This window comes from Oncorhynchus nerka, linkage group LG18 (assembly GCF_034236695.1).
Source record: "Oncorhynchus nerka isolate Pitt River linkage group LG18, Oner_Uvic_2.0, whole genome shotgun sequence".
In the NCBI taxonomy this organism is placed as follows: Eukaryota; Metazoa; Chordata; class Actinopteri; order Salmoniformes; family Salmonidae; genus Oncorhynchus; species Oncorhynchus nerka.
Window position 1 is genome coordinate 44,956,464 of NC_088413.1, and position 12,647 is coordinate 44,969,110.

General features: G+C 42.0%; 1 protein-coding gene and 1 long non-coding RNA gene across 18 annotated transcripts in view; one reads left to right on the forward strand and one right to left on the reverse strand.

The window, feature by feature from the left end:
• Positions 1 to 454: 454 nt before the first annotated feature.
• Positions 455 to 8,935, reverse strand: LOC135561884 (uncharacterized). 3 transcript variants are annotated; one of them, XR_010459738.1, is made up of 3 exons: positions 8,281 to 8,935; positions 7,785 to 7,920; positions 455 to 6,771 (listed from the first exon to the last, which is right to left on the reverse strand). It is a non-coding gene; the product is annotated as an uncharacterized LOC135561884 (long non-coding RNA). The 3 variants fall into 3 exon arrangements; XR_010459737.1 differs by having other exon boundaries at positions 455 to 7,920; positions 8,674 to 8,935; XR_010459736.1 differs by having other exon boundaries at positions 455 to 7,920.
• A 310-nt stretch (positions 8,936 to 9,245) lies between these two features.
• LOC115146762 (gephyrin-like) overlaps positions 9,246 to 12,647 on the forward strand; it is a 129,223-nt gene continuing 125,821 nt past the window's right edge. For all 15 annotated transcript variants that reach the window (XM_065004127.1, XM_065004131.1, XM_065004129.1 and 12 more), the window contains exon 1: positions 9,246 to 9,354. In XM_065004127.1, the coding sequence (XP_064860199.1) occupies positions 9,291 to 9,354 (64 nt within the window). In that variant the 5' untranslated portion in view covers positions 9,246 to 9,290. The remainder of the gene's footprint in view (positions 9,355 to 12,647) is intronic.

The following is a 12,647-nucleotide window of genomic DNA, read 5'->3' on the forward strand; positions in this document are numbered from 1 at the left end:
ATGTACCGCACCGGGCTATGCACCCGCACCGGGGACACCGTACGCTCCACAGCATAACACGGTGCCTGCCCGGTCTCTCTCGCTCTCTGGTAAGCACAGGAAGTTGGCGCAGGTCTCCTACCTTGCTTCGCCACACTCCCTGTGTGCCCCCCCAATACATTTTTGGGGCTGACTCTCGGGCTTCCAACCGCGCCACCGTGCTGCCTCCTCATACCAGCGCCTCTCTGCCTTCAGCTCTGCTTTGGGGTGGCGATATTCCCCTGGCTGTGCCCAGGGTCCTCTCCAGTCTAGGATTTCCTCCCAAGTCCATGAGTCCTGTGTCTTCAGCCGCTGTTGCTGCTGCCCATTACCACGCCGCTTGGTCCTCTGTTGGTGGGTGTTTCTGTAACGGCAGATTTCCTCCTCCTCGTCTGAAGAGGAGGTGTAGCAGGGATCGGACCAAAACGCAGCGTGGTAAGTGTCCATATAGTTTATTATAAAACATAAACTGAATACTAAGAAATACAAAACAATAAATGTGAACATGAACGAAAACCAAACCGAAACAGTCCCGTGTGGTGACAGACACAGACACGGAAACAAACACCCACAAACCAACAGTGAAACCCAGGCTACCTAAGTATGATTCTCAATCAGAGACAACTAACGACATCTGCCTCTGATTGAGAACCATACTAGGCCGAAACAAAAACCTAAACATAGAAACACAAAACATAGACTGCACACCCCAACTCATGTCCTGACCATACTAAATAAAGACAAAACAAAGGAAAATAAAGGTCAGAACGTGACACAAACGTAAAACCAGCAGGGGCCAAGCCCCCCTTGAGGTTCTTGAGAGACTACTGTAAGTTCAGGGTCGGGTACTGTTCATTGGAGCAGCATTAACAGATGAAAAAAAATAGACTGAATGACACTGAAGAGGTACATTGAAAAAAAGAAAACAAACAGAGAGGCTATGATAGAGTACAGATAAGGGATCTTAATTTTATCATTTTATTGCGGCTGCAATTTTTCCTGCATGGCAGGAAATGCAAACTTGCAGTGTATTAAAGGTTTAAAAAGGCTTCTAAAGTTTGTATTTTCCACTTTAAAATGTCAGACTTGATTTGCCCGAACAAAAATGCATCAACCCCCACAAAAAAAAGTCCATTAACTATAATCCACATAATAAATCACATTTCCTGTTGCTGCAAGATTATTTTCCTGCTGTAGCAAACTGGCTCAAATTAAGTTCCTACATCAAGGTCTTACTGTATCTGATGATATGGAGTCTGAGCTTGCTAAACATATCAAGAATCTTGCAGACCAGTTTCATGGGATTTAGTAGCCTCAAATTCAGAGAACTTTCCTACAAATTGGCACATCGAAACAACATCCCTGTCGCAGACAACTAGTCAAGAAATGAAAGGGTAAGTGATATTGAACAGTAATATCTATATCTGAACGTTGGCATACATTTAAGATATACAATATACCACACACCCATTCCATTAATTAAACTTTGACCTACCAGCACCATCACCCACTGTCCACCACTTACCCCAAGGTGGCTGAACCTTTTTTGGGAAAAGCTATGTTTTCAAAACTGTTATGTTTATATGAATTCTGATAATTTTCAGGGATACACAACATCCTGAAATATATGTAGATACTGTATCTTTGCTAGTAAGAATACTATATTCCCTTGATGTAGTGATGCTGAATGTAAAAAAAAACAGCTCAACTTACCCCATCCTCCGCTATTTAGGGAATAGGGTGCCATTTGGGAAACAGACTGAGAGCACAGATCAGTAAATAAAGACCACAGCACTGCCACCAGAATGTGTCTGGGGACTCACACTCATCTTCTGGCCCCAAGTCAATTTAATTTAAATGTAAATTTCAGTGATGCATGGCGTTTAAAGGTTTACATTAGCAAAAAAGGGAAAGTGAATGAATGTATTTCAGACAGTCTCTGCAAACTCCACAGCCCTCATTTTTCTCTGTCTAATGTACTAGATCTAGTGTTAAGGGGCAGGGCAGGGACTGGCTGAAGATATGCATATCCTTTCTCCTCAAGCTGTTGGCTGACCGCATATATTTTGGGATGTTGTTAGACTTTCAGCTGTGTGAAGGCTTAAAGGTTCACAGATTCAGATGGAAATTATAAAAAACCACAGTGACTAATGAACAACTTCAGTATTAATTGAAGGAGAGCTAGAGAAAAAGAGGAGAAGGGGAAAGAGAGAAGGGTGGAAGAGGAAAGGGAGAAGGCAGGTCAGGGAGAGAAGCAGTATGGAGAATGATATCACCTTGCCCCAGAAAAAACAGCTGGAGAAATGTTCCATTTCTACCTCAACTCTTGAGGAATTTCTGTGAATAAAGGTATTTCAGTCTGGGGTTTCAAAGTGAGGCATACATTAACATATGAGTGGTGGTCAGGGCCACATGCTGAGAGATTTACATGGTTGCCATGTGAGGCAAGTGTGGTCTTCTGGCAGAGGACTGGTTATTAGGTGTGAAAACCTTGTGACGTAAAATCTGGCCTTTGACCTCTCAACTCTACCTCAGTTTCAAGTGTTAAGACTTTTATTTCTTATTCATATATTTGATATATAATATTTTTGTTGTTGTTTATTTTTGATATTTATCTATTACATTTTTTTCAGCTGCATTGTTGGTTAAGGATCCACCTTTTTTTCAATTTTTGCCTAAAATTACATACCCAAATCTAACTGCCTGTAACTCAGGCCCTGAAGCAAGGTTATATTCTTCGCACCATTTGAAAGGAAACACTTTGAAGTTTGTGGAAATGGAATGTAGGAGAATATAACACGATATATCTGATAAAAGATAATACAAAGACAAGAAAAAAAAACATTATTTTGTATTTTTTTGGTCCCATCAACTTTGAAATGCAAGAGAAAGGCCATAGTGTATTATTTCAGCCCAGCTGCTATATAGATTTTGACCACTAGATGGCAGCAGTGTATGTGCAACATTTTAGACTGATCCAATGAACCATTGCATTTCTGTTCAAAATGTTGTATCAAGACTGCCCAAATGTGCCTAATTTGTTTATTAATAACTTTTCATGTTCAAAACTGTGCACTCTCCTCAAACAATAGCACAGTATTATTTCACTGTAATAGCTACTCTAAATTGGACAGTGCAGTTAGATTAACAAGAATTTAAGCTTTCTGCCAATATCAGATATGTCTATGTCCTGGGGGAATTTGTTGTTACTTACTACCTCATGCTAATCACATTAGCCTACATTAGCTCAACCGTGCCATGGACGGGACACTGATCCCAAAGAAGTTTTAAGGGCTTGTAAGTAAGCATTTCACTGTAAGATCTACACCTGTTGTATTCGGTGCATGTGACAAATACAGTTTGATTTGATCTTTGAGTCATGAAAGAGTTTATTTTATTCTGTAGTAAATCCATTAGGTTAGACAAAGGGACTTTGTTACTGTATGGTTGTGGCTGATCAGAATTGAACCTGCACTCTCTCAATACTGTTAGATGTCCCTTCCATGTTCCCCTAATTTGAAAGACATAGCAGACAGGTGTTCCAATTAGTCCAACAACTGAATATTTGAAGCAGTTCAGTACATATAGTGATGAGAAACTAGAGCGACGTGGACACTGTAAAGACGAGGACAATACCATACAGCAATTTGTGCCCTCAAATGGTACCCTATTCCCGATGTGATGCACTACTATTATGGGCCCAGGTCAAAAGTAGCGCACTATATAATAGGGAATAGGGTGCCATTTGTAACACTAGCTATATTTTGGTCTATTAGAGGGGTTAAATCAAATCAAATCAAATGTATTTATATAGCCCTTCGTACATCAGCTGATATCTCAAAGTGCTGTACAGAAACCCAGCCTAAAACCCCAAACAGCAAGCAATGCAGGTGTAAAAGCACGGTGGCTAGGAAAAACTCCCTAGAAAGGCCAAAACCTAGGAAGAAACCTAGAGAGGAACCAGGCTATGTGGGGTGGCCAGTCCTCTTCTGGCTGTGCCGGGTAGAGATTATAACAGAACATGGCCAAGATGTTCAAATGTTCATAAATGACCAGCATGGTAGAATAATAATAAGGCAGAACAGTTGAAACTGGAGCAGCAGCACAGTCAGGTGGACTGGGGACAGCAAGGAGTCATCATGTCAGGTAGTCCTGGGGAACGGTCCTAGGGCTTAGGTCCTCCGAGAGAAAGAAAGAGAGAATTAGAGAGAGCATATGTGGGGTGGCCAGTCCTCTTCTGGCTGTGCCGGGTGGAGATTATAACAGAACGTGGCCAAGATGTTCAAATGTTCATAAATGACCAGCATGGTCGAATAATAGTAAGGCAGAACAGTTGAAACTGGAGCAGCAGCATGGCCAGGTGGACTGGGGACAGCAAGGAGTCATCATGTTAGGTAGTCCTGGGACATGGTCCTAGGGCCCAGGCCAGTTGAAACTGGAGCAGCAGCATGGCCAGGTGGACTGGGGACAGCAAGGAGTCATCATGTCAGGTAGTCCTGGGGCATGGTCCTAGGGCTCAGGTCCTCCGAGAGAGAGAAGGAGAGAATTAGAGAACGCACACTTAGATTCACACAGGACACCGAATAGGACAGGAGAATTACTCCAGATATAACAAACTGACCCTAGCCCCCCGACACATAAACTACTGCAGCATAAATACTGGAGGCTGAGACAGGAGGGGTCAGGAGACACTGTGGCCCCATCCGAGGACACCCCCGGACAGGGCCAAACAGGAAGGATATAACCCCACCCACTTTGCCAAAGCACAGCCCCCACACCACTAGAGGGATATCTTCAACCACCAACTTACCATCCTGAGACAAGGCCGAGTATAGCCCACAAAGATCTCCGCCACGGCACAACCCAAGGGGGGGGGCGCCAACCCAGACAGGCTGACCACAACAGTGAATCAACCCACTCAGGTGATGCACCCCCCCCAGGGACGGCATGAGAGAGCCCCAGTAAGCCAGTGACTCAGCCCCTGTAACAGGGTTAGAGGCAGAGAATCCCAGTGGAAAGTAATGAGTAAGTAAGGAGCCATGTATGTGTCTTGGGAGACCCTTTACTGGCACACTGCTTTTACATTTTACACCCCATAATTCCACTGGTGATAATTATGCAGATACTCTTCAGTGCTTCTGCGTTTCGCTGTGTATAGAAGAGTCCCATATGGTTAGTCCTACTACATATGGAGGATAAACCATTATATAGGATCTTGTTTTATTTCTCCAATCCATGATCACATTTAGTAACAATTCACTAGTGAGGTGGGACATGTACAGTAAAGACATGCAAAAGCACATTTAATTTTTGACAAAGGTAAACTTTAACATTAGTTGCCTGGCCCTGGGCTACAGTAAACTAAACTACCTTTTGGAATCTGGGGCTGTGGGTGAGCAACCATTGTGTTGTACCAATATTGAAAGAGAAGGGGGAAGGGAACTAGATAGAGGAACAAATACTGTAACACACCAAATTGTCAATGCCTATCTATGTCTATACCCTAAGTCTATCTATATCTATATCCAGTGTCCTGTCATGACATATAAAAAAAAAAAATTATAACACAAATACATATTACCTCTGTAACGTCCCATCTCTCTACGGCAGCAAACTAGGGACATATTCGGCACATCAAAGAAACTTTTATTTAAGTTGCATAGTGACTTCAAAGACTAGAGATGGCCTTGTTCTTGTGAACCAGGGAATATGTCTGGCTGGTCAAACTGAATGATAATTCCCTGTTTCTGGGCAGGCTCCAAACAAGAGAGAGAGAAAGATATCAGGACTCAGGAGCCTTCTCTTCCTGGCAGGCCGAAGACCCTTGCTTCTCTCTAGACAGTCTCCATTAGTCACCTCTGTTGATCTTGAGCCTGAACAGGAACAGCCACCATGACTGGTCTGATTTGTAATCAGGTTACCAAGTACTCTTGGATGACCTCTGTTGGGGCAGCAGCATCAATGAGTTCATACTAATGGCTGTATTTTTCCTCTGAGAGTCCGTTGATCCTATTATATGGGCGGGGTAGCACTTTATAGTACAGCATGGACTAAAATGGTAATAATATTTCGTTTTTATTATTATTTAGCAATCTTAGAAGAGATTCTGCACACAGACAATGCCCAAGAGACTATCCCACTGCTGCCACCAATAAAGGGTTGGCATCTGGATCATTTGTAGTGGGGGCCGTGTGAAAAACAGAAGTGGTGTAGTTGGGACTATACGCAGGTATTACGCCCAATACCCACTTTTTTTACCCACTGATGCGTATCAAAAGAGTGTAGTGGAGGTATACACTGTATCTATTATGTAAAACAACAGAGAATCATGCACAAAGTAGCCTACACAAACGCTAAGCATGTGAAATATATTAATCCGAGCTGCACACATACCCTAGTTTCAGCGGAATATCATCATGGAGCAGTTCACAGAAGAACAACATTGGTAGTCGATCGGGTAAGTAGGAAGGACGTTTCAATTTATGATATCTACACTACTCGAAAAAAGGGTTCCAAAAAGGTTTTGCGGCTGTCCCCATAGGGGAAGCCCTTCCAGGTCGAACCCTCTTTGAAAAGGATTGGACATGGAACCCAAAAGGGTTCTACCTGGAACCAGACAGGTTCTTCTACCTGGAAACAAAAGGGGTTATTCAACATAGGAATTAGAATACTAGAATGGACATGAACCTTCTCATGATGGTCCAAAGGTCAGCCATGTTGGTAAGGGAGTTGGCCAACCATGGTTCGTCAGTGCTGTGATAAGATCATGTGTAAAACAATAAATGTGACAAATGTATCCGCACTGTATATATGTTAGCTAGCCAGACAGTTTTAGAGGAATGATTACAGTAATTTTTCAAATTAACTGCCACTGTGCTAACACTCAATTCAAACAATGCAGTCTACACACAGCCATAGACTGGCTCAAATCAGTTGATGATAGGACTTAGACAAGTTTTAAACACAAGTACTGATATTGTATTATATAATAGCACTCACAGCTTTCCAAGAAAATAACATCTAAGACATTTATGGTCTGTTTACATACACTGCTCAAAAAAATAAAGGGAACACTTAATTAAACAACACAATGTAACTCCAAGTCAATCACTCTTCTGTGAAATCAAACTGTCCACTTAGGAAGCAACACTGATAAATTTCACATGCTGTTGTGCAAATGGAATAGACAACAGGTGGAAATTATAGCCAATTAGCAAGACACCCCCAATAAAGGAGTGGTTCTGCAGGTGGTGACCACAGACCACTTCTCAGTTCCTATGCTTCCTGGCTGTCACTTTTGAATGCTGGCGGTGCTTTCACTCTAGTGGTAGCATGAGACGGAGTCTACAACCCACACAAGTGGCTCAGGTAGTGCAGCTCATTCAGGATGGAACATCAATGCGAGCTGTGGCAAGAAGGTTTGCTGTGTCTGTCAGCGTAGTGTCCAGAGCATGGAGGCGCTACCAGGAGACAGGCCAGTACATCAGGAGATGTGGAGGAGGCCGTAGGAGGGCAACAACCCAGCAACAGGACTGTTACCTCCGCCTTTGTTCATTCAGATCTAGGATGTGTTATTTTAGTGTTCCCTTTATTTTTTTGAGCAGTGTATATTTGAGGCTATTACACAGAACATTGGTATAAAATCCATAGAAACTGTAACAAGTGCGCTGAGAGTTGGGAACAAGTTCAGGGAGTGAGTGTTTTAAGAAATAAAGACACAATGAACACGAAACACAAACAACGACATGAAACTGAGTCAATAATACCTGAGGAAAGAACCAAGGGGAGTGACAGGCACAGGGAAGATAATCAAGGTGGTGATGGATTCCAGGTGAGTGTCATGAGGTGCAGGTGCATGAGATGATGGTGACAGGTGTGCGGGATAATCAGCAGCCTGATGACCTAGAGGCCGGAGAGGGGGTATACCTAACATAACTATTGTCATATAATTAATCATATACCGTTTAAGGTTGACTATAATTCCATTACACAATTTCTGATACATCACATGCCTTTTATTTACTGCCGTTCAATTGGTTCGTCTATGGGCATAGCCCAAAGAACCCTTTTCAGTTCTAAATAACAGCTTCTTCATAAAGAGTTTATCAGTAAATGCTAACTAAAATGCAACAATGGGTCTGAAAACAAGGTATTAAAAAAGTTGTCCGAAGTCTTGGTTGAATCTTTCCCATGCGCAATTCTGTCATGTACGGCATTCCCCAAAAACCTTGCCAATTAAATGTGACTGCAAAGTAGGCCTACCTGGTAGAATTACGTCATGATGATTTGTATCAATCGGGAGGGCATTTGTTTAGCAAAATCAAAGGTACACTGTAGGCCTACATTGTTGTACAGCACATAAACACAGTTAGCCTACGCTTGCTAGGTGCGCACTTTTTGTTGTGCTATATTAAAAAAAAGTTAGATTTTGACAGTGAAACCCTGCAAAAACTATTAGGAAAACTATTTTTCACTCAGGGCGTCTTTACTTCGCTAGGAAGGCCGTTTGGTAAGTTGTTGGCAAAATATAGTAGGTTATACCCGTTTCTCCGGGTACCACTACAACACTGAGAAACAGTGGCACATGCGTTGTAAGCTAGCTGTGAAGAAACAGTAGTATTCTCACATGCAGCCCAGTGACTCCGCGCTACCTACCAACTGTGCCATAAAATCCCAGGCCTGTTGGAAAAAACAGTAGTACACTCACAGCGAGGAGACCACTAGGCAATTCATTATGCGCATTAGGCCTGTAAGCACCTCCCATTTCGGATACAGAATACTTGTAAGTATTTCCGAAATAATGCACGCATATACTGTATATTTACACTCGTTTCTGAGCGCCCACGCACCGTAAAGAAGTGTGGGTTAGTTCTAAATATAAATGTATCTATGAACATCGTGTTTCTGCATGGTCTGAACTCTGCTTCTCCTGCCTGGTTGCCTTGGTCGTCACTAGTTACCCCATAGACAAAGTCATAAACCACGCCCATTTATATAAATGTTCTTCCTAAAATGTGTTTTTAAACCTAAGCTTTAACCCTAACCTTGAAAACACTGTTAACCGTATTCCTAACCCTAACCTTAAATTAAGAGCAAAATGCAAATTTTTGTTTTCATTAATTTTTACGATAAAACGATTTTTTAAAACTTTGTGGCTGTGGTAACTAGTGGAACCCCCCCATATATTCCTCATCCCGCCTCCTCCACTCGTTCGATGTGCTCTGCTATCGATTCTCTCTGGATCCTCAGTGCGGGCGAGAGCGGTGGTAAACATGGCGTCGGAAGGGATGATTTTAACCAACCACGACCACCAAATTCGAGTCGGAATTCTAACGGGTAATTTCTAAATATATCTAAATCGTTTGATGCCATCTCCGGCTACCGTTGTGTGTTCATTTTATGTGATTGTCAGTGCTGTCTTGCTCTCCACCGGGTTGTGGCCAGCTAGCTAGATGAGTTGTGGCTGTCTTGCATCGGCTTCTCTAGCCTGTCAAACGGTTAACGTTAGCTCGCTACTGTAACATTACTACTTGACCGTATTCCTCGACTCCTATACTCCTAGTGATTTACAGATGTTGCCCTCTGTATGTTTTTTTTGTCATTTGTACATTTTCAATGGTTTATATCCGCTAAATAACATCTATGTTCACGAAGGTGTAACTTGCAGCATTTTCTCGCTGTGTAGAAAACAGTTTTTTGATTTGAATAATTCATGTCTTGTACGCAAGCTGCAGCTAGCCTGGCAAAGCAGAGCAGCACGAGCCAGATTCTGTCAGTGTCAGACTCGAATATTATATTTTAAATGAATGAGAATAAATTCTCACATTATCTATTTTCAGCATGTTTGCTAAGCTATTACTGTTACTGAATTAATTTATGTTGCTTGCTAAATTAGTATTGTTATTCATAGGTGATTATTTCAGATTGCCTCGTTTTTAGTGTGGGGCGCTTGCGATGTAACGTAATTTTGTACTCGAGCGTGTCATTTACCATTTCTGTCGGATTTATTCAGATTGCTAGTTATATAGGCCAACCAATACAGATGACTGTTGAAATGCATCTTATTTGGATGCATGACAAAATGGAGCTGTATTTTGGTGCAGCTGGTAGTCCGTGGAGTATAATCGTTGTTTATTTTACAGAGCTTGGATTTGCTATCCCTGTCCCACTCACTGAATCCTTTTTTTGGCAAGAATAATAGTTGAACGATTACTCCGTTGGTCAACATTGGCGTTCCGCTGCCTCTGTGCACATAAGTACACACACTGTTTTGACATAGGTCCTCTGCAGTAGTTAGATTTCTATCACACACGAGTACCCCGCCCCCTAGTTTTGGGGTAGGCACTGTTCATTGAACTCGGGAGGGATACCTAGTCAGTTGCACAACTGAATGCATTCAACCGAAATGTCCGTGCAGCGGTTTGTTCGAGCAATATCCTGGAAATTTTGGATTGTGATAGGTTGGGTGGGGCGTAGGGGTTTCCCCAATGACATGTAATGTTACAGGGCGATTCCATGCCAGCTGGAGCAGAACATATTTTGTATATCTATGTGAGAATTGCTGGCAATTCTCACATAGACATTTCATTGAGAGGAAGTATGTTCTGGAATGCTTTTTACATTTGTAAAACAAACCATGTTTGAGAAAATCATGGTGAAAGTGGGCTCCCGTAAAACCCTATGATACATACATCTTAGTGTCATAGAGCACATTTTATAAGGAGTAGGTTATCATATAGAATATACCTATGTCTGGATTCTCAAATACAAATGCATTAATTTATTCAACATCAAAACTACCCTTTTTGATTTTGTTCACTTGAAGACAAATTGATTGGAACAATATACTAGACAAGTCCATCACATTTCCAGAGTGGGCTTTCTGCGAATTCTGAAGTTTTGATACATTTTATGAGCACCACCAACAAAACGGATTTAAAGGGAACTCCCTCTGCTGATAAATTAGCTGAATGTGCGATCCTAAAGGAGGGCTGTAATTGGTTCATTACCTATAGTGTCAATTTATATGTATAACATGGGTCATATCACTAAAAGTATCAGGGTCATATCACTAAAAGTATCAGGGAGCCCACTCTGGACATGTTATGTGTTGGAATAGTACTGTATATTGTTCCAAACAATAGGTCTAAAAATAAGCAAATACATTTGTTACTTTTGACCTTCAGCCATTCCAGAGTCCACCAGTTATTACAAACTATTAGGTTTTTATATTTTGTATTCAAATAAAAAATACTAATATAGCTTACCACTTTGACGACTGCTGTAAGTATTTTACTGTTGATTATTGTGAATGATTGCCATAGTGTCTAGAGATGGGCCTAGTTGAAAAGGTGAACACAAACTTTAAGCTGAAATGGCTATTTTCCCCCACCCAACATGAAATTCCATCTGTCCTATCTCCTCCTTTGTATGGTCTTTCCTCAAATAGAGATTTCAGGATTCTCTCTGTGAAGCCTCTCACTGAAAAATATCAATGGAAGGGTTCAGTGCGAGATCTCACTTTTGTGGCAGACTACACATTTTCTCTCCCTTTCTATAACAGGCAAACTGAGCCGTGTGTGTGCAGCTTTAAATATACAGTCTATGGTGGGCAGGGGCTTCTGAAGTTACTGTATCGGTCGAGTCTAATATTGGTCCAGACGGCTATGTTCTCAATTAGACAAATAACAGTAGGCCTGTGTTTTTAAATAAGAGTTCATTATGACTGATTTATTATTATGAAGTGTTTGTGTGGGGTATGCCTGTGTGTGGTCGTGGTGAGCGGACTGACCGTGCGTATTGGGCAGATAAAAGTACCACATATCCTGCCAGTCAGTACAGTGTCAGTCTGTTTATGTGCCAGAGAGAGACAGGCCCTGTGTTGGAGTGAAACCACTACTCCTGTTTACCCTCCCGCTGTGTGTCTAGCACCCTGGCAGCTATGGAAGTGGACCGTGTCAGGTGTGAGCGCGTGTGTGTGCGCGCCTGTGTGTGTCTAGTGGCAGCTATGGTATTGTCCCCACAGGTGTTTGTGTGTTTAAGCTGAGCTGTGTGGTGTGCTTCATTTATTTTGTTTGGGGAGATGTGTGATGGGACTGCAATTTTGCTGTCTGTTTGCCTGTCCTGCCGATCTGCGTGTCACCTTTTTTGTCTAGCCTCATGGTAGTCCTGCAGTGTGTCGGTGAGTTATTTAACATTTTGTGATGATATTCTCTTTGTTAAACAAAAGAAAAAACTTGGGGTGAGAAACAAACTAAATACCCTTTTCAAAAATTATTTTCTTCTTTTGGTTTCCAAAGTTGCATTCAAAGGAGCTGCGGCTGGCATCAAATATTATTTCGGGGTGAGCAGAGTAGAGCGTCTGCCTGACAGCCCCTGTCTCTGTGCTGTTCAAAGCACTGATCACAACCACACTGTTAATGCTACACCACGCAAGGCTATATACTCAGTCTCTGCTTTCCCTCTCTCCCCTGCCTTTGCAAAACAGCCTCTGTTGTGTGTCCCCTGTTGAAATCACCATATCTCCTATTTGTGAAAAGAGCAGTAGGGTTGTCTGTGTTCAACCTTTTTACAAGGACTATAAGCCTTTTCAAACAAAGTAGACAAATTACCTTGAATAACCAACTCAC